The sequence below is a fragment of the Tachysurus vachellii genome, chromosome 8 (genome assembly GCF_030014155.1).
Source record: "Tachysurus vachellii isolate PV-2020 chromosome 8, HZAU_Pvac_v1, whole genome shotgun sequence".
Taxonomy (NCBI): Eukaryota; Metazoa; Chordata; class Actinopteri; order Siluriformes; family Bagridae; genus Tachysurus; species Tachysurus vachellii.
Window position 1 is genome coordinate 5,975,100 of NC_083467.1, and position 20,603 is coordinate 5,995,702.

Sequence of the window (20,603 nt, forward strand, 5' to 3'; positions counted from 1 at the left end):
TCTGAAAACTTAGAAGCCATTTTATTTTACTGCTGCTTTTGTTCTCTCCAGTCTGAATGCTCAGAGTTTCAGTTTGTCTTTGATAAAATTTTACACACGAAGATTTCAAGATTATTTGGGTCCAGTTAATGATCCCTTCCTTTCACAATGCTGACTCAAATTTCTTCATAAACTGAGAATCAACCTAAACTCACCAGAGCAGAAGACTGCAGGCTGTATATGAAGGACTGCAGTTGTCTCTGACTCCTCACTTCCTTAATAGGAGGAGTTTTACAGAGGAGCATTTCTACATGACTTTCTACAGTCACCAGTTACATCAGAAACAGTACACAACACTTACACTTAGTATAAATAAACAAACCATAATATTAGTACAAATTTATCCAGTGATGAAAGATTAAATCAGGCATAAATAATCGTGCAGCATTTTCCCCAGCATTACAATGTGGTTCTTAATATTGCTAAAATTTGATCATTTAGTGAAGAAGAATAAGAAGACGATGAAGAAGAAGAAATGAGTCTTGTCTCTATAAGAGCTTTGGAACAGTCTTGCAAGGTAAGGTGTAAGACGGAATCATTTTTGAAGGATTTTCTTTCAATATAACTATTGGTAAAGCGTGCATAAGCCCCTTATCAAGAGGTGATAGTTTAGCTTTAAATAAAAGGCTCTAGCGTCCTTTTGTCAGTTAGATTTTGGTTTGATTTTGTTTAAACTCTTGCGTCTTAAAGTACATCAGCACAAGGCTGTGCTTGGAGCATAGTATATAAAGAAGATTTACAGCTTTGGAGGAGAGACTACCTATGACTTGGTCACAGTCACAAGCAGGGGCACATTTCCATATGCAAAGGCCCCTGGGCTACATCATAACTATGGGCCCCTCCCTCCCCATGAACAATTTAAAATGGCACTAATGTACGAATACATTTTAATTGCCTACATTTAAAAAGTTTTCTTCCTTGTTTTTCTTGATGTGAAGTCTTTGATGAGGTCTGAAAAATCCAATTTCTCTCTAGAGACATTAATGTTAGATGACAGAGACACTCCTGGCCCATAACAGAACGCAGCCTGATTTTCACCAAGGCCAGTTGACCTTTCACCAGTGGCATTTGTTACAGGTAGCGTTAGAAATAAGCGAAGAACGATGTTTGTAAATACAGATTCTAACTTCTGCTGTTTTATTATCTTGATAAGCTTTCTTGCTGTGGTGTTGGTTTCCTTTTGTATGATTGCTTTAATATGTCAAAGTTTATCCACCAAGTCAATTTCCAAATCTCTTCAGTATTTATTTTGCAGTTTCACTGCAGACAATCTGAGCTCTTCTGGAGTCAGGGACAGAATGTTATTTAAAAACCCAAGATAATGGTTTACTGTATGTCGTCATATGAAAGGAATTAGCAGTCCAGCTCCGCTACCAGTCTGTCAATCACCAATGTAAAAACAACCAAAGAAAAGAAATCTCAGCCTGACAAGTAGTGGTCTGGCTCTTTAGTTTCATTACATGCAGGGCAGGTTTTAGATCAATGCAGGCCATCCCTCAAAGTTTGGGGATTTAAAAAACATAATAATCTACTGGTTGCGTTGTTATAATATTCTATTCTATTAATTTTGTGCATTTTTTTTTTAACCCCACTTTTGTGCTTCTTGAAATCCGCCATCTTTCACACCTCCCTAATTGAAGAATTGAAGTATTTGTATATTTTTATTTTATTTATATATTTTTATTAAATTACTTAAATGCAGATAATAATCTGCAAACCTAAAAATAATTAAAAAATAGTTTAAAGTTTAAACAAATGTTTAATAAAAAAATTAAATAGAAAAAATTTGTGCATTTAGTAGGCCTCTCCCCAGTGCAGGCCCCTGGGCTTTAGCCCATGTAACCCATGATTTAATGCGACCCTAGTCACAAGCTGTAACACAGGAACCTCCAAGGTGTTGAGGTCAGACCTGTTTATAAACCTAGAAATGACACAGTGAAACACCACATGGATACTTTATGGCTTTGTTGTTGGTTTTGACATGGAGATGTCCAGGTTCTCACTTCCTCAGGGTAAAATACAGGACATACAAACTTAACTGCTCTACTGTATATTTTTATTTAACTGTCAGCAATTGTAATTATAACTGATAAACTTTGGTTGTCATTAATGTTCACAAGGTGTGCAACACTTACTAGATTATATCTTGTAGGCTTTTATACACATCATTACATATCGTTACAGCTTTAATGAGAAAACCAAATGAATAACACTCCATCAAGCATGTCTCATGAACATTCCTACTTTTATTTGCAACTTCACCATACAGTGTACTCCTTCTCCACACACTTCCTTTCTTGAGCTTGGACAAATAGAACTCCTTATATTACCAGGTCAGCAACGTATGTACCCATATGGTTCATGAGGCCTTACAATCAACTCATGTACATTGTTTGGCTCTTGCAATTCACTTATTGCATGTACCTTTTCAGAGTCTGCCCTGACACCTATCCACTATGCTTCCCTAAATAGAAATTTCTCACTCTTTTCAAATGATTTCATTGAAATGAGATCATTTTCGGTTCAGTTTTTCTCTTAAACGATCACACCGTCATTTACACTGTCACTCCTTCCATGTCCCCTAGAAGCTTGTTCATTCTTTAGAAGATCTTTGGTGCTGATTCCAAATAGGAGTCTCTTAAAACAATAATGTCCCACTGAGGTGAAGAATGTTAATAAACTGATAAACACATTACAGAATCTGCCAAAATCCTGATGCTGCAACTTAGGATGTACAGATGTTTGCTTCTGCTAATTTAGCTAAAGTTTCTTGTGTTGTGGGAATAATGTATCTTTTTACATTACCATTAAGTTTGTTTAATAGAACATTCATACAGGCCTATTAGGCTTCATGATGGTCATCAAGTAGGCTTTTATTGTCATTTCAACAACATATATTTTTCCTTGCCGCCGTGATGACAGTCTGGAGGCTACCTTCTGTATGCCCCCTGCTGACTGACCCTCCTGCTGGATAATCTACTGCACATCATCTTCAACATGCCATGTCATTTGCACTGCCATTTACAAAGTAAGTGCTGTCATAAGCTGCATTCTCCTAGAAAGCTCCTGATCTCTGATTCCTTCTACAAGTCTGTCTCTTATGTGCTCATTTCAGCTTGCAACAAATTCACAGTTCTCACAAAATTTGTAGTGTTTTGATGTAGCATTCCACATTTACCTTTCTGGTGAAAGCATGAAGCCCATTTTTTTTTTTTTTTTTTTTTTTTTTTTTTTTGATCAATATTTTTATTATTTACTTATTGCAAAAAACCAAACTATATACAACAGATGCCATGATTAAGAAATAGTATCGTACAACAGTATGAAATATGATATTAAGATCAAAGCCCTTATAGTCGTTTAAATCGTTATCAGCGTTTCAGTTTGTCCAGTAAGATTTCAGCCATTTCTTCCCAGCATTCTTCCCACATTTTCAGAATAGTCTTTTTGGCAGCCGTACTGGCCGCCAAGAGTATCCTTTTTTGACCGGTATTTAGTTTAAGAGTCGAGTCATCTAGTAACAGAAGAAGTAGTGGATCCTGCATGAAGCCCATTCACATGCATGTTCTTGTACATATTCTTTTTCGGCAAAAAGAACTTATCTAATTTGAAATGTGCAGCACTTTCCTCAGCCGTAATGGTAAATGATTTGAAAATGTTCTCATTATCGATATCCATAGCATATATTAGCGTTAATCTGTACCTATTTATCTTCTTATCTAAGTGATCTGACTTCTGACACCATGTCTTGTAAGCAATTACAGAGACAATAATTATATTTATAGCTATATTTCACATATATATTTATATACAGTACATGATTCCAGCAGAAAACCAGTGATAAAGTGAAAACCAACTAGTTCCTTCCTTTAAGGGGTTATAGGGTCGCTTGGGCAGAAATCCAGGCTCCAAGCCTAGGCAGCAGGAGGGTGGACGGCAGAAGCGAGGTGAAGCAGTCCTCTCCAGGAGCGTAACGTAGGCTCAGCCTAAAGTTTTGGATCAGCTGGAGGTTTCTGAAAAAGAATATCAAAGAGATTAGTAAATTAGTTCCTTACCACGCTCTAGCCGCTGAGTCTAGCTTTCTGCTGTGCTCTCCTCCTGGATGGTGAATGCTCCAGCGGCATTCCTGATTGGCTCGTGCTTTTTGGCGGGAGTTTCTGCCGCCCCGCTCACTCTCGTTCCCAGCGGCGCTGACCATGGACCTGAAGTTTGAGAGATCGCACTCAGCGCCGCTGGCCAAGGTGCTGAACCGCCGCCTACACACTCTCTCTCTTCTTGGCTACCGATGCAGAGGGTGAAGAGCTGTTTTTCCTCCATGAATTTGCAGCAATGCACGCGTCGTCGTCACAAGCTGTACTGAGAAAACCAACAGAACAACATATCCAGCATGTCTCTACACTCTGAACATTCTTACACTTCTATATGTCACTCCACCATGCAGTGTACTCTGGATCCTTCTAGCTACAAAAGTTACAAATTGTGGTGTTATTTTCAATAAAACACTCAATAAACACTCAATCAATAAAACTATCCTTTTTTTTTATTATTATTCACCCGGACATGTGAGGGGTACTTTCTAACATGACCATATGAACATTAATCACCATCTAACATTTTTTTCTGATTTAATGAATAAAAAATAAAAAACATACAAAATATAATATATTTGTTATGCTGTGGGGGGCAGGGTGGCTTAGTGGTTAGCACGTTCACCTCACACCTCCAGGGTTGGGGGTTCGATTCCCGCTTCCACCTCCGCCTTGTGTGTGTGGAGTTTGCATGTTCTCCCCATGCCTCGGGGGTTTCGCCTCACACCCTACAGGGTTGGGGGTTCGATTCCCGCCTCCACCTTGAGTGTGTGGAGTTTACATGTTCGCCTCGGGGGTTTCATCCGGGTACTCCGGTTTCCTCCCCTGGTCCAAAGACATGCATGGTAGGTTGATTGGTATCTCTGGAAAATTGTCCGTAGTGTGTGAGTGAATGAGAGTGTGTGTGTGCCCTGCGATGGGTTGGCAATTGATTAATTTTTGTTTCCCGGGATTATTCAGACGTAATGTTGTGTAAAAACTGAAAATTCAAATTCAAGCAAAGATGTTCTTCTGAAGCACTAGCAGCTGCATCAGCAAAGAATTTCCAACTGTTCTTGCATTTAAACGGAGTACATTTGTGTCTTTAAAACTGCAGATGCTTTAAGATCCCATCTTTCTAAATCACACCACAATGCTGACAAAGTCAGTCAAGAACTTTCAACATTTCATTGTGAATGGTGTGAATTCTGAGAGATTTGTAGTGAGAAACATTTTTTCATTCACCTACAAAATCATCTGAAACACAGTGAAACAATTCAGTGTCTCTTTAAAGGATGTGGATTTAAACCAAACAATCGCCCAACATTCATCTCACACAGAAGCACAAATCACAGAAAATATACAATAAAGGACTTCTGAACTGTACTACAAACAGTCTCAGAGAACGGTGATAACAAAGTGCTGTGTACCTCACAGTGCACTTTAGAAAGTGAATTTGGTGAAGAGGATAGAATAGAGTTGGTTAATGATGTAAATGTTCAGACACTTGAACACATGGTCTCTTAAGACTTCTGTATCAAACAATTAATAGCCTGAAAAATAATAAACCACCAGGAAATAATAGTTTTACTATAGATATTTATAAAATGTTTGCACAGACATATCTCCTTTCTTGTCAGACATTTTTAAAGAAAGTCTACAAAAAGAGTCTCTTCCACCATCGATGACTCAGGGCACCATCCCTCTGATACCTAAATCAAAAAGAAAAGATTAACTTTCTATTGATTTACTTTCTATTTCTACTGGAGTCCTATAACTCTTTTTAATAATGACTATAATTCTTGGCCTTACTTTTTGCTAAATGAGTTAAAGATGTATATAATTTAAATGATAGATTAAACAGTAAAATTTACATACAGTAAAAAAATATATTAGGATTGTTTAAGATTTATTGAATTATTGTGACTTTATTGACAGACAGTTTTATTGCTTTTCACAAAACATTTGACTCTGTGGGGATTAATTTATAATAAAAGCATTGGGAAAATGTGACTTTGGTTCCTTTTTCTGCAAAATCAGAATTTTGCTGTCTAAGGCTAAAGATCTCTCCAGACTTACTTATGCAGTTCTCTCTTTATATGTTGATCACGTTACTTTAAACAAAATGACCAAATGTAATCAGATTTTGTGTCGAGGAACAAGTTTCATTAGATAAAAAACTATTAATGAATACAGTAACGTTATCGCATAAATTTTCCTGACTTTACTAATCTGAAGTATATATTTAAAATAAATTGGCTGAGGCTAAATGATCCTAACTCAATTTGAAATGTTATCATCTCCTCCTATGGTTTCTCTAAAACAGGTGGTTTTAATTTTTTTGTTGGTTTGTAACTATCACATTTCCAGGATCCCCATCAAACTTTCTAACTTTAAACTAAGACGTTCTCAGTCTCCTGTAACAATAATAAAAGAGTAGAGCACTTTTTAACAACTCTGTCACTGAACTTCACATGATGTCATACTGGGATGTTTTTTTATTAATATACTTTAAAAAAAAAAGACTTATAAATATATTTTAACATGAGTGATTTCATTTAAATTGTTGCTTAAATATTCTCCTGTCAAATCCTTTGTGCCAGGAATGGCTGGGATTCCCTGCCTGAAAACCAGAGGAACATTCTGGCAGGTTATGTTTGTCTTGTGCCATGTGCCTTTGTTTTTGTTTTGTATCATATGTGTTAGCCCCGCCCCTTTCTTAAACCGTTCTTTGCACACCTGTTCCTTGTGTTTCAATGATTGCCATCCATATATATACCTGTTGTCTTGTGCCTGTTTTTTGCTGAGCTTTTGTCTTCTGTTTGTTGTTTCTGTTTCCGTGTTTTGTGTTTCCATGTTCCTAGTATTTGTAGCCTTTTTCATGTTCTTTAATTAAACCAGACCATACAGAAAGAACATAAAACAATGACTGACAAAAATAGATACAATATAAGTAATAAAAACATAACTATAACATGAGAACCTGAAAACACACCGGCACCAGACCATACAGTACAAACTGAAAACAACAACTGACAAAAACAGATACAATAAGACAGGTACAGTATATAGAGGGCAGAACATCAGGGTAAATGGGAAACAGGTAACAGGCTATGAATAAACTCCTGCCAGAACTCCATCTGGTGGCTTAGCAGGGAACTGTCCCAGTAACTCCCAACGACTACCCCTCTTTCTTGTATTCAAAAATGATATTGGAAGATATTTTGAAAGAAGATACTTTATTAAGTTTGTTTGTTTTAAATCAAAGGCTGTTAGAATTTCACATTTATGTTATTTATATATTTTTTTTAGTTTTTACTTCTTGTGCTTTTTTGCAGTTTATTTTTCTCTCTCTCTCTCTGTGTGTGTGTGTGTGTGTGTGTGTGTTTGAGTTTATCTGTCGTTTTTTTACGTTAATGATCCTTTTATCCTCCCTGACTATGATGATTTAAATTGTGGTGTTCTTGTTTTGTTTAAAATAAAGTTCATTAACAAAAAAAAAGTATGCAACATACAAACGAACAATTCACACAAATTTTTATTAGTATCCCTATCTGGGTTAAAATCAAGTACAATCTTATTACTAATCCTAACTGGGTTACACTTCTAAAGATTTTTAGGGACATTACTTATCAGGTAGCTTTTTATGTTTTTGCTTTGTTGTTTTTTTTTTAAAGGAAGAAAAAGGAAACCTTTGGAATTTGAGTGCATTTCTGTTTAGACAAAAACTGTGTGCTGTTTGCTCTCAGTTACAGGTACAATGACTTTATGATTTGTGGATTTCTAGATTAGCAAAAATACATCCTCTCTTTTTACAATTCAAAATCTCTACCACAAATGTATAAGTAGATATTTATTTGCAGTTTATCAATTCTTAGATAATAACTGAAAATGTTCAGCAGACACAAGAGCAAGACATCTGTTTAGTATAAACATACCATAAGCATCTCTCCATCCAATTCACACACTGTACTCACTGAAAAAGTGTAAAAGACATCAGCTGGAATTGTCACATCTCACTTTAAATGAAAGCTGCACACTGAAACACATTAAATACGTTGGGATTGAAATATTGATGCTGTGTTTAATGAATCTGGTGTTAATTTATTTGAACTCAGAATCTGTTACAATATAAATCTTGGTCTCTTTTGTACATCACATGTTAATTATAAATGTTAAAATGCAGGATGGATGACCCACTTCATATGTGGACCACTAACCAGATGGTTGTTGACTTCCGGAGAGCACAGAGCACAGAGCAACCACTCTCCGCTGAACATTGACAGATCATCTGTAGAGATCGTCACCAAGCTCCATCACCAAGAAAGCCCAGCAGCATTGCTATTTCTTTAGAAGGCTGAGAAAGACACATCTCACTCCCCCCATCCTGACTACTTTTTACAGAGGAACGATTGAGAGCATTTTGAGCAGCTGCCTCACTTTCTGGTTTGGGAACTGCACCATCTCGGATCGCAAGACCCTTCAGCGGATAGTGAGGTCAGCTGAGAAGATCATTGGAGTCTCTCTTTCCTATATCATGGACATTTAAACCACACGCTGCATCCGCAAATCCAACAGCATTGTGGATGACCCCACACACCCCTCACACACACTCTTCATCCTCCTGCTGTCTGGAAAAAGGTACAGAAGTATTCAGGCCCTCACGACCAGACTGTGTAACATACACACGCACATCATCTGTATGGACTGCACAGACCTACACCAAATACAAACACTTCCAATATACATCCATCAAACTGTTTACATGCTGTTTTGCACACTGTTTTTGCTCTTTGCACATTCTGTCTCACAGTCGTTTGCTGTTTTGCACAATCCTTTACAATATCTGAGGCAACTGCTGCTATAATACTAATGTGTTCATTCCAGGATTCCTGCACACGCAATATTGTTGAACATACAGTATTTACACTGGTCAGTGCTGTTTCTGTTTATTGTCTCGTGTATTGTCTTTTGTGTATTGTCTTGTATTCTTTGTTAGCACTGTCTTTTGTCCTGCACTGTCTTTTTTGTCTTGTCCTGCACTGTTCACACCAGGTTGCACAGATGCACTTTATGTGGCTTGGACTACTTACTAAGTCCTTAATAACTGTCTTTGTTTTATGTAGCACCCTGGTCCTTGAGAAACTTTGTCTCATTTCACTGTGTACTGCAACAGCAATATATGGTTAAAAAGACAATAAAAGCTTATTGACTTGACTAATTACTCTGTAGACTTTTATTCAGCAATAATCATATTATTATTAACAATAATTCTTACTTGTGTTTAACTCTCACTCTTAGCCATCTTTTCGACCCAACATCAAGATGCTCCAGTATCTCCACATCACACAGATTCTCTCAATGATCACACCAGTTAATGGTTGAACAAGCTCAGTAGCTAAGGAAGATACACTCATGAATATTAATGAGTCTCCTCCTGTCTTCCCAAGGTATAGAAACTTGTCACAAATCTATATGATGCTTGTAAAACCACAAACTGCGAGTGGAGGGAAACTGAGAGCTTGAATTCTCCTCCACTTTCACACATAACACAGCCAGCTAAACATTTCACCCAACATTAACAGCAAAGTGCTAACAAGTACAAATACATTAAAGACATGAGCTTTTAAAGACATTTGAAAGTTTATTTAAACATTTTAAAATACATCATTTAAAAAATCATCTATTTCATATTTTAAATTCTACATTTAAACAGGCTTTTCTGTTTTTAATTTCCTCCAGTGGTTTATTTGTTTGTTATTGTTTTGAGCTTTGTAGTTATTTGAACTTAATATCATTATTTTTTCTTTTAATTACACTTAATTTCATCAAAAACATTACTTTTACTCAAAACCATGTTAATTTCATTAATTATCTTAGAATTTTGAGATATAATTTTGAATACTCAGAATAATATTTTCTATCAATATTTTCAGTTTTCACATTATTTTGACTTTAATTGAGTGAGCTGTATCAAAGTGAATTGAAATAATGTCACGGCAATTAAAAAAATTGTTCACAATGAACTGTTAAGTGAAAAACAAACTTTCACAGAGAATCTGAATCTTTTAATCTGCAATATTTCATTAACAAACTAAAATAAAACAATATGAGCTCTAACTGATCTGATTCACTCTTACATCTCTTACATCTCTTACTCTTACATTTCATCTCTTTGGAGGAGATTCTTTACCAATAACATTTATTAATGGCAGTAATTTATCAGTAAATGTGTGTGTGAAAGTGTGTATGTGTGTGTTAGTGAGAGGGTCGGAGAATGACAGCTTTCCTCTGTCCCAGTCCAGTTTTACTCTGATCCTCTGGAGTTTCTGTTGTACTGAGTGGAGAGTGAATGTCTGTGGTGTAGAATATGCACTATATTCATCTTTATCATACCCCACATCCCAGATTCCACTTCTGTAGATTATCTCCCCCTTCCTCTGAGCAGATTCTGTCATCACACCCACATTCCAGCCTGTACAGTCTCCAACATCAACATCCCAGCAGTGTGTCCCTGAGTTAAAGCCCTCAGAGCCCAGGATACAGCAATATTTATCAAATCTCTCTGGATAATCAGGAGGTTTCTGTTCCTCATCACTGAGTGCTGAAAACACACACACACACACACACACACACACACACACACACACACACACACACACACACGGGCTAGGATAACATTACATTTAACATAAAACTAGCTAACATTACAAAATTCATTAATAAACAAATATAACTGCAATTTTCAGAGCAATAATAACTGCAATAATTTGCTTAAATTAGAAATGTAACCAATCGTTATAATAATTCAAATTCTATAATAACTCTAAAATGTCTGTAAGCCGCTACAACTCTCCATGTTTTCACTCAGTTTCTCTGCTTACACTTCAAACACTGATCAGTCTGACACCTAATAGAAGCCTTTCAGAATAAGAGTTCCCTTACGTTACATGAGTACAAAATGAACATAATAATAATAATAATAATAATAATAATAATAATGAAGTAATAATAATAATAATTATAATAATATATTATTATTATATTATTATTATTATTATTATTGTTGTTGTTTTTTTATTATTATCATCAGTTTTGTTTTATTAAACAAATTCAGAAAAACGGTTGGCAAAAAGAAGATACAATAATATTCATGTTTAATATGTGCTCACAAAAAGAAAGAAAGAAAGAAAGAAAGAAAGAAAGAAAGAAAGAAAGAAAGAAAGAAAGAAAGAAAGACTCTTACTGTATTGGACATTCAGGAGTCAGTGTTGCTGTGGCTTTGGATTCAGAAACACAGAGAAGCAGAGAGACAGGAACCACATCACTCACCTTTTCACTGTGGCCTTGTACTTCTGGAAAACAACAAAGCACATATCAGTGGATATGATTTACATTTTTACACCACTGAAATGTGACGTTTCTGATGATGGAAAGAGGTTTTACTTCCTCACGGCATAAATACTGACTAATTGATCCTCACTTGTAAGAACAGGACGTCTTCAGCTCTCATCTCCTCTTCTATGGCTGTGATTGTGTCTGAAAGAGATTATATGTTTCTGCTCAGCTTCTCAATCTTCTCCTTCATCCTCTGACTCTTCTGCTCCTCTTCCTCTCTCAGTGCAACAATCCTGACTGCCTCTTCATCTCGTAGAAACTGGTGAAGTTTCTCAAACTGTTCCTTAATCTGATGCTCTGTGTGTTGGGCCTGAATCTGCAGTGAAGAGGAAATTAAATGAAATATAACTGATTTTACAATGATAGAGAATATAATTCTATCAAAACCATGTTATTGATTGTAACCTTTATATGTTCTGCAGTCTGACTTCAGTTCAGTTTACAGTCTGTAACAATCTTTAGTCTCTCCTGTAGGGGCTTCAGTGCAGTTTTGTAGTGGTGGTGAAGTGAAGCTTTCTTGAAGCAGTGAAGCTTTCACCCCAATTGTATCGGAAAAAGGTTCATCACAGAATGTTCCACAACCAAGCAACGTATTAATTTTAGAAGCAAAAATTAATGGATTGACAAATTAAGGATAGATTAATAAATAAATGAATCAATATATTAAATACAATAACGTACGTTCTTATTGTATTTCTATAATTTACTATTTTACTTTTAATTATGCACAATGTACTTTGTTTAAATTTAACTTTTTGTACTATTTGTATGCAGCACAGCTGCAAATACTTTGGTAATACAAATGTACCGTTTTTGTCATGCCAATAAAGCACACTTAAATTGAAATTAAGAGAGAGAGAGAGCGAGAGAGAGAGAGAGAGAGAGAGACTTTGTTCCTATTTTGATAATAATAAAATAACAGCAGCCCGTTTAAACCACTTAATTATTTTAATAATTAAAACTGAAACAAGTGAATAAAATTAAAAGTAGGCTTTAACCTTGGCTGTTGGATACATCTTGGACAGAGGATCTGACACTGTCATGCTTTGCACGAAAATGCCTCAACCTGTATGATGTATTATTATTATAGGCCAGCTGCTGGGAGCAAATCAAACACTGGACCTAAAAACAGATTAAGGATAGACCTTGTCTCAAAAGTATACAGTGTGAACCATTTAAAAAAGATCATGCTATTAAGCGGTGCACAAAAGGCTTTTCTTGCATTCCTTTTCATTTTTCAACTTATTACTACTATCCAATAAATATATATGACAAAATATACGACATTAAATGTTACACTGAATCGTATAATTGCCCAATGATGAGTGAAGTTATAAATATAGGCTTCACAACAAAACCATATATATCCAGTCTGAATGAGTTTCACATTCACTTTGATAAAATGAAACACACGATTACAGGATTGTGTAAACAGATGACTTTGTAGATTCAGTTAAATGTTGCTTCCTTTCACAGAGCTGAAACTAAAAACAAACCTAAACTCACCAGAGCAGAAGACTGCTGGCTGTTTATGAAGGACTGCAGTCACCTCAGACTCCACACTTCCTTAATAAGAGGAGTTTCACAGAGACACGTTATGATCTGTTACAGTCATCAGTTACATCAGAAACAGCACACAGCACTCACTTATGTTTTATCACTGAGTACCGATTAATGAAATACAATTTTTGTCCAAAATGATCCAGTCATGAATTGAAGTCTTCTGAAATTATAATAATAATATTTATTTAATTGTTCAAATCTGTCACCCAGATAGCACTGCGGTTAAGGCAGCCACTCTTTCTGAAAGCATGGTTAAAGTACCAGAACATAACAGGGCTTTACAGGGCTTTACATAACTTTAGATACTTACCGGTAATAGCCCTGAAAATGGAAAGCAGGTGTCCACTTCACAGAACAATATATTAATACAAAACGATGATTTTGTAATTAATGCATGACATAACAAGTACAAAACAATTCATAGTATTTGTGAGAATAAAGCCTTAAGGTCTAAATAATCATTACATTAAAAATCATCAAAAATGGGGTACATAAAAATATTTATTTTTAAAATCCATTATAAAATATACATAATACATATATCTTAATTGTTAATAAAAGTTAATAAAATATTTCAGATCATGTAATGTATAGGGAAAATAAAGATCAACCAATTTTACTGTATAATATATTAAAAAGTCCCATTCCCACCATATCTGGCAATATTATTGTGCCAGGAAGTACATTTTAATCCATTATAAATATAAATTTAAGATTGTTAGTTGATAAAACTAACTAAGGTCACTTCATAATGATGTACTATATGTTCATAATAAAGATCAGCATATTGTACTGTGGGATTTTTTAATAATTTCTATCCAAAGTCAACACATCTGTCAATATCATTGCCTGTCAGTATAATTAAGGTCACTTCATAATGCCCTCCTCTATGTTCACAACAAACATCAAACAATTTTACTGTGGGATTTTAAAGTAATAGCTCTTTAAATCTGAATCAGTTCACTTTATATTAACATACTCTATGCTCACAGTTAAAATCAAATAATTCTACTATGGAATTTTAAAGTAACTTTTATTCAAAGTCACTATATCTGTCAATATAATTTAACCAGAAGCTGGACATTTTAGATTGGACATTTCAAAATATTATTAGTTACTACTGTATATTAACTATATCAGTTACTAAATAGTTATTAAATATTATTATTACTCCCCCCTTCTGGCAGGCGCTACAGAACTTTGCTTACTAAAATTGCCAGACACAGGAACAGTTTCTTTCCCCAGACAATCACCCTGATTAACAACTCACCATAATTATATTCCCTGCTTCATAGCATAAGTACTGCATTATCATATGGGGTCAGAATTGTTTCGTTATTCTGAATAAATATACTATGATCCACAAATAAATATAAAGAGTTTCACAAATATACTTTAAATCAACAAATGCACAATAAGCAAACCGTAAATATATGTTACACATTTCACAAAAAGTAATGAAATTCACAAATAAATAAAATGGGACACATCCGAAAACACATGAACAAATCCGAAAACAAATTAATAAATCCAAAAACACATTAACAAATCCGAAAACACATTAACAAATCCAAAAACAAATTAACAAATCCAAAAACAAATTAACAAATCCGAAACCACATTAACAAATCCAAAATAAATTATAAATTACTGTTTATAGTAATAGCCATATATTTTGTTTCATCCCTCTGTAAATTTCAGCTGATAATTATAGCCATCTGTACATTATGTTCATAGTACACACACATCTGTAAATTACGTCTATATTACCACTTTATTTAACTTATTTGCACTTGCTGCTATTGCACTCTCTTTAGACCTAAACTGCATTTTGGTGCCTTGTACTTGTACATGTGTAATGACAATAAAGTTGAATCTAATCTAATCTAATCTAATCTAGTCTAATCTAATCTAAGTAGCCTAGATGTAATTATTATGGAGCTGCACATTTTGGCATAAAGTGTCACATGATGTATTTAGATGTAATTCCCTGCAGCTCCACAGGGTGTCACTGTCTAAAATGTTGCCTAAATAGATACCCGATTTCAGTTTCTTTCTTTTCTTTTTTTAATGATATAAGTTCTAAATCTAATTTAGTGTAATCTACATCCAAATTTGCTATTATTTTTTATGGAAGCCCTAAAGTTGGGAAAAACATTATGTACTGTTATTTTAACTAAAAAAAATAACACCATTTTAACTTAATAACAATTTCAAGATATTTCAGAGACATCTTAGAGTTTTACGTTTTGAGATAGCTAAAGTTAATAAGTAGACATTTTAACAAAATGTTTGATATTTGAAAGTCCATACACTATAAGTCTGTTTAAGTTTCAAAATCCATATGAGTCTGCATGCACTCTTGCTTTATTCAACAGAAATAAACGCATTGCAATGTTCCATATAGTATTAAGTCAATGTTAAGCTTAAAACCATATTTCGTGTAAAAAAAAAAGGTGTGTAATAAAACTCATGTAAAACCTGTGCACAGGTAAAACAGACACACATTCATTCTTGTTATGTAGTCAGTGCAGTTTGTGGAAGAATTATCAGTGTTGTGAGAACACTGTAATTTGTAGGAGTGTCTGTGTCAAAGTTTAACTTGATGTACACTACACACATGCAGTCCTAACAGCTTAATGCATCAATGGGATAATAAAATAATTATGGAAAATGTTTTGTTGAATCTTTTTATAAATCTATTCAGTAATCACACTGCATTATTATATTTAATTCTAAATTTACAGATAACTACTGGTTGCATTACTGTTACAGCTGAAACAATGAAATACAATAAATTACTGTACAAATTACAGCTGTGAACTTACAGAAATGCTGTTATATTATTGTCTGTGAAATCACTGTAAACAACTGTCCTTTCACTGCAAGTTACATTAATGAACATAAGATATGTGAAAGATATTTGGACTTTTTCATTGAAAAACATATTTCCTTATTTGTGTAAATCAATGTTGCTCGTATCATCGGAGGACATCTGTTGACTATTCAGATCTTAATTAATATCTCCAGTTTTCACAATATTTTGATGTAACTGACAAAGTCAATTGAAATGGCATTGCATCGCTTCAGTAAACTTTTCACAATTAAATGTTCATTGCTTCTGTAAAAACAAACTTTCACAAATAATCTGAATCTTTTAATCTGCAATATTTCATGAATGAACTGAAATAAAACAATATGAGCTCTAACTGATCTGATTCACTCTTACAGAGCACTGAAGTGGGAGGATCTTTAGAGGAGATTCTTCAGATGCAACACATAGATATGGCAGTAATTTATCAGTAAATGTGTGTGTGAAAGTGTGTAAGTGTGTGTTAGTAAGAGGGTTGGAGAATGACAGCTTTCCTCTGTCCCAGTCCAGTTTCACTCTGATCCTCTGGAGTTTCTGTTCTACTGAGAGGAGAGTCAGTGCCTTTAGTGTAGATCCTGCTCCCTATTCACCAGTACAGTATTATACCCAATACACCAGATTCCACTTTTGAAGAATATCCTATCCTTCCTCTGAGCAGATTCTGTCATCACACCCACAAACCAGACTGTACTTCAGTCTGGCTTCAACATCCCAGCAGTTTGTTTCTGAGTTAAAGCCCTCAGAGCCCAGGATACACCGATATTTATCAAATCTCTCTGGATTATCATCATCTCTGTGGTTCTCTCTGGATTTTCTCATCACTGAGTCTCACACTGAGTCTCATCAGATACAATGAGTTTACAATTAAAAACTTTTAATTCTTGGCTTCCCTCTTTACATTTCTTGATAATTGAACTAACGACAACATTAGTTTTACATGGAACTAGCACTAACAACACGTGTTATAATTATTACACTTTTATAATTTATTATTATTAGTTGTTAAATTAAATAATTAAGTTAAATAATCTAGCCATGGGGGTCATAGTCCATTGACTTCTGTGCCGGTCCCAAGCCCGGATAAATAGAGAGGGTTGCGTCAGGAAGGGCATCCGGCATAAAACATTGCCAAATCTAACCATGCGAGTTGTCAGTAAGAATTTCATACCGGATCGGTCGAGGCCCGGGTTAACAACGACCGCCATCGGCGCCGTTGATCTACAGGGCGCCGGTGGAAATTGGGCTACTGTTGGTCGAAGGAGTAGAGGAGGGAGGAGAGTGCACAGACAGAGAGAGAAGAGGAAAGGTAAGAGTGTAGGACTGAGAATAGGGACTCTGAATGTTGGTACTATGACAGGGAAAGGTAGAGAGCTGGCTGATATGATGGAGAGAAGGAAGGTGGATATACTGTGTGTACAGGAGACCAAGTGGAAGGGTAGCAAGGCTCGTAGTATAGGAGCAGGATTCAAGCTGTTTTATTATGGTGTGGATAGTAAGAGAAATGGGGTAGGTGTGGTCCTGAAGGAGGAGTTTGTGAGGAATGTTCTGGAGGTGAAGAGAGTGTCAGACAGGGTGATGAGTCTGAAGTTAGAGATTGAAGGGGTGATGTTGAATGTTGTTAGTGGTTATGCCCCGCAGGTAGGTTGTGAGTTAGAGGAGAAAGAGAGATTCTGGTGTGAATTCGATGAGGTGATTGAGAGTATTCCCAAGGGTGAGAGAGTGGTGATAGGAGCGGATTTTAATGGACATGTTGGTGAGGGGAACACAGGTGATGAGGAGGTGATGGGCAAGTTTGGAGTTAAGGAAAGGAACCTTGAAGGACAGATGGTAGTAGACTTTGCTAAGAGGATGGACATGGCTGTGGTTAACACGTATTTTCAGAAGAGGGAGGAACATAGAGTGACTTACAAGAGTGGAGGTAGGAGAACACAGGTAGACTACATCCTTTGTAGAAGAGGCAATCTGAAAGAGATTAGTGACTGTAAAGTGGTAGTGGGAGAGAGTGTAGCCAGACAGCATAGGATGGTGGTGTGTAGGATGACTCTGATGGTCTGTAAGAGGAAGAGGTCAAAGATAGAGAAGAAAACTAAGTGGTGGAAGCTGAAAAAGGAGGAATGTTGTGAGGAATTTAGACAGAAGTTGAGGCAGTCTCTGGGTGGTCAGGTAGTGCTGTCGGATGACTGGGAAACTACAGCAGAAGTGATCAGGGAGACAGGGAGACAGGTGCTGGGTGTGTCATCTGGAAGGAGGAAAGAAGATAAGGAGACTTGGTGGTGGAATGAGGAAGTTCAGGATAGTATCCAGAGGAAGAGATTAGCCAAGAAGAAGTGGGATATGGACAGGACTGAAGAGAATAGACAGGAATACAAGGAGTTACAGCGCAGAGTGAAGAGGGAGGTGTCTAAGGCCAAGCAGAAGGCATATGAAGAGTTGTACACTAGGTTAGACACTAGAGAAGGAGAGAAGGACTTGTACAGGTTAGCTAGACAGAGGGATCGAGATGGGAAGGATGTGCAGCAAGTTAGAATTATTAAGGATAGAGATGGAAGGGTGCTCACAAGTGAGGAGAGTGTACAGAGGAGATGGAAGGAATACTTTGAGGAGCTGATGAATGAGGAAAATCAGAGGGAAAAAAGAGTAGAAGGGGTGAACTCTGTGGAACAGGAAGTAGATAAGATTAGAAAGGATGAAGTCAGGAAGGTTTTGAAGAGGATGAAAAGTGGAAAGGCAGTTGGTCCTGACGACATCCCGGTAGAGGTCTGGAAGTGTCTAGGAGAGGCAGCAGTGGAATTTTTAACTAGTTTGTTCAACAGGGTATTAGAAAGTGAGAGGATGCCTGAGGAATGGAGAAGGAGTGTGTTAGTGCCGATCTTTAAGAATAAGGGTGACGTGCAGAGTTGCAGCAACTATAGGGGGATAAAGTTGATGAGCCATACAATGAAGTTGTGGGAAAGAGTAGTGGAAGCTAGGTTAAGGAAGGTGGTGGAAATTTGTGAACAGCAGTATGGCTTCATGCCCAGAAAGAGCACAACAGATGCAATTTTTGCTCTGAGAATGTTGATGGAGAAGTATAGGGATGGTCAGAGGGAGTTGCACTGTGTGTTTGTAGACTTAGAGAAAGCGTATGACAGGGTGCCAAGAGAAGAACTGTGGTACTGTATGAGGAAGTCAGGAGTAGCAGAGAAGTATGTCAGAGTGGTGCAGGACATGTATGAGAGGAGCAGGACAGTGGTGAGGTGTGCTGTAGGTCAGATGGAGGAGTTTACAGTGGAGGTGGGACTGCATCAGGGATCGGCTCTGAGCCCCTTCCTGTTTGCTATAGTGATGGACCAGTTGTCAGAGGAGGTCAGACAGGAGTCTCCTTGGACGATGATGTTTGCAGATGACATTGTGATCTGTAGTGAGAGCAGGGAGCAGGTGGAGGAAAACCTGGAGAGGTGGAGGTTTGCGCTGGAGAGAAGAGGAATGAAAGTCAGTCGTAGTAAGACTGAGTACATGTGTGTGAATGAAAGGGAGGGAAGTGGAACAGTAAGGTTACAGGGTGAAGAGGTGAAGAAGGTACAGGAGTTTAAGTACTTGGGGTCAACAGTCCAGAGTAATGGAGAGAGTGGGAAAGAAGTAAAGAAGCGAGTGCAGGCAGGTTGGAGTGGGTGGAGAAAGGTGTCAGGAGTTCTGTGTGATAGGAAAATATCAGCAAGAATCAAGGGGAAGGTGTACAGGACAGTGGTGAGACCGGCCGTGCTGTATGGTTTAGAGACAGTGTCACTGAAGAAGAGACAGGAGTCAGAGCTTGAGGTAGCCGAACTGAAGATGTTGAGGTTCTCTTTGGGTGTGACAAGATTGGACAGGATTAGGAACGAGTACATCAGAGGGACAGCCCATGTTGGACGTTTGGGGGACAAAGTTAGGGAGGCGAGATTAAGATGGTTTGGACATGTTCAGAGGAGGGAGAGTGAGTATATTGGTAGGAGAATGTTGGACATGGAGCTGCCAGGCAGGAGGCAAAGAGGAAAGCCAAAGAGGAGGTATATGGATGTAATTAATGAGGATTTGAAGCTAGTGGGTGCAAGGGTTGAGGATGCAGAAGATAGGGTTAGGTGGAGAGAGATGATTCGCTGTGGCGACCCCTGAAGGGAAAAGCCGAAAGAAGAAGATTATTAGTTGTTAAATGTCTAGTTTTAATTTTTTTAATAAATAAAATAAATCCAATATCAATATAACTGGCCAAAATAACAAAATATAGAGGAAGTGCCCTTAAACTATGCAGGACCGCAAAGAGAGGAACAATGTATAAATGTCTTACCAAATGACATTTACACCTGCACATAGCATAATCAGCAGTAATACCTCCAGACTATTACATCATAAAATCCTGTACCTATCAAGCTATGCCAAAATAGCAACATTAAGCATTAATTTTTTTCTTTACTGGAACTAAGAGGCCCAAACATGTTGCAGCGTGACAGTGTTCCTGGGCACAAAGTAAGGACCAAGAACATATGGTTTGCCAAGTTTAGCATGAAAAAACTCGTGTATTGCACAGAGCCCTGACCTCAACCCCAATGAATACCTCTGGGATCAATGACTGAACTTCAGACCTTCTCACCCAACATCAACATTTGATCTCATTAAAGCTCTTATAGCTGAATGAGTACAAATCCCCA

General features: G+C 36.7%; 1 protein-coding gene across 1 annotated transcript in view; it reads right to left on the bottom strand.

Annotated features, from left to right (window-relative positions):
* Positions 1–65, bottom strand: part of LOC132849914 (E3 ubiquitin-protein ligase TRIM39-like) — a 2,548-nt gene extending 2,483 nt beyond the window's left edge. The window contains exon 1 of the mRNA XM_060875932.1: positions 1–65. This exon is cut by the window's left edge and continues 379 nt beyond it. Coding sequence (XP_060731915.1) covers positions 1–20 — 20 coding nt within the window. The 5' untranslated portion in view covers positions 21–65.
* Between the last annotated feature and the right edge of the window lie 20,538 nt (positions 66–20,603).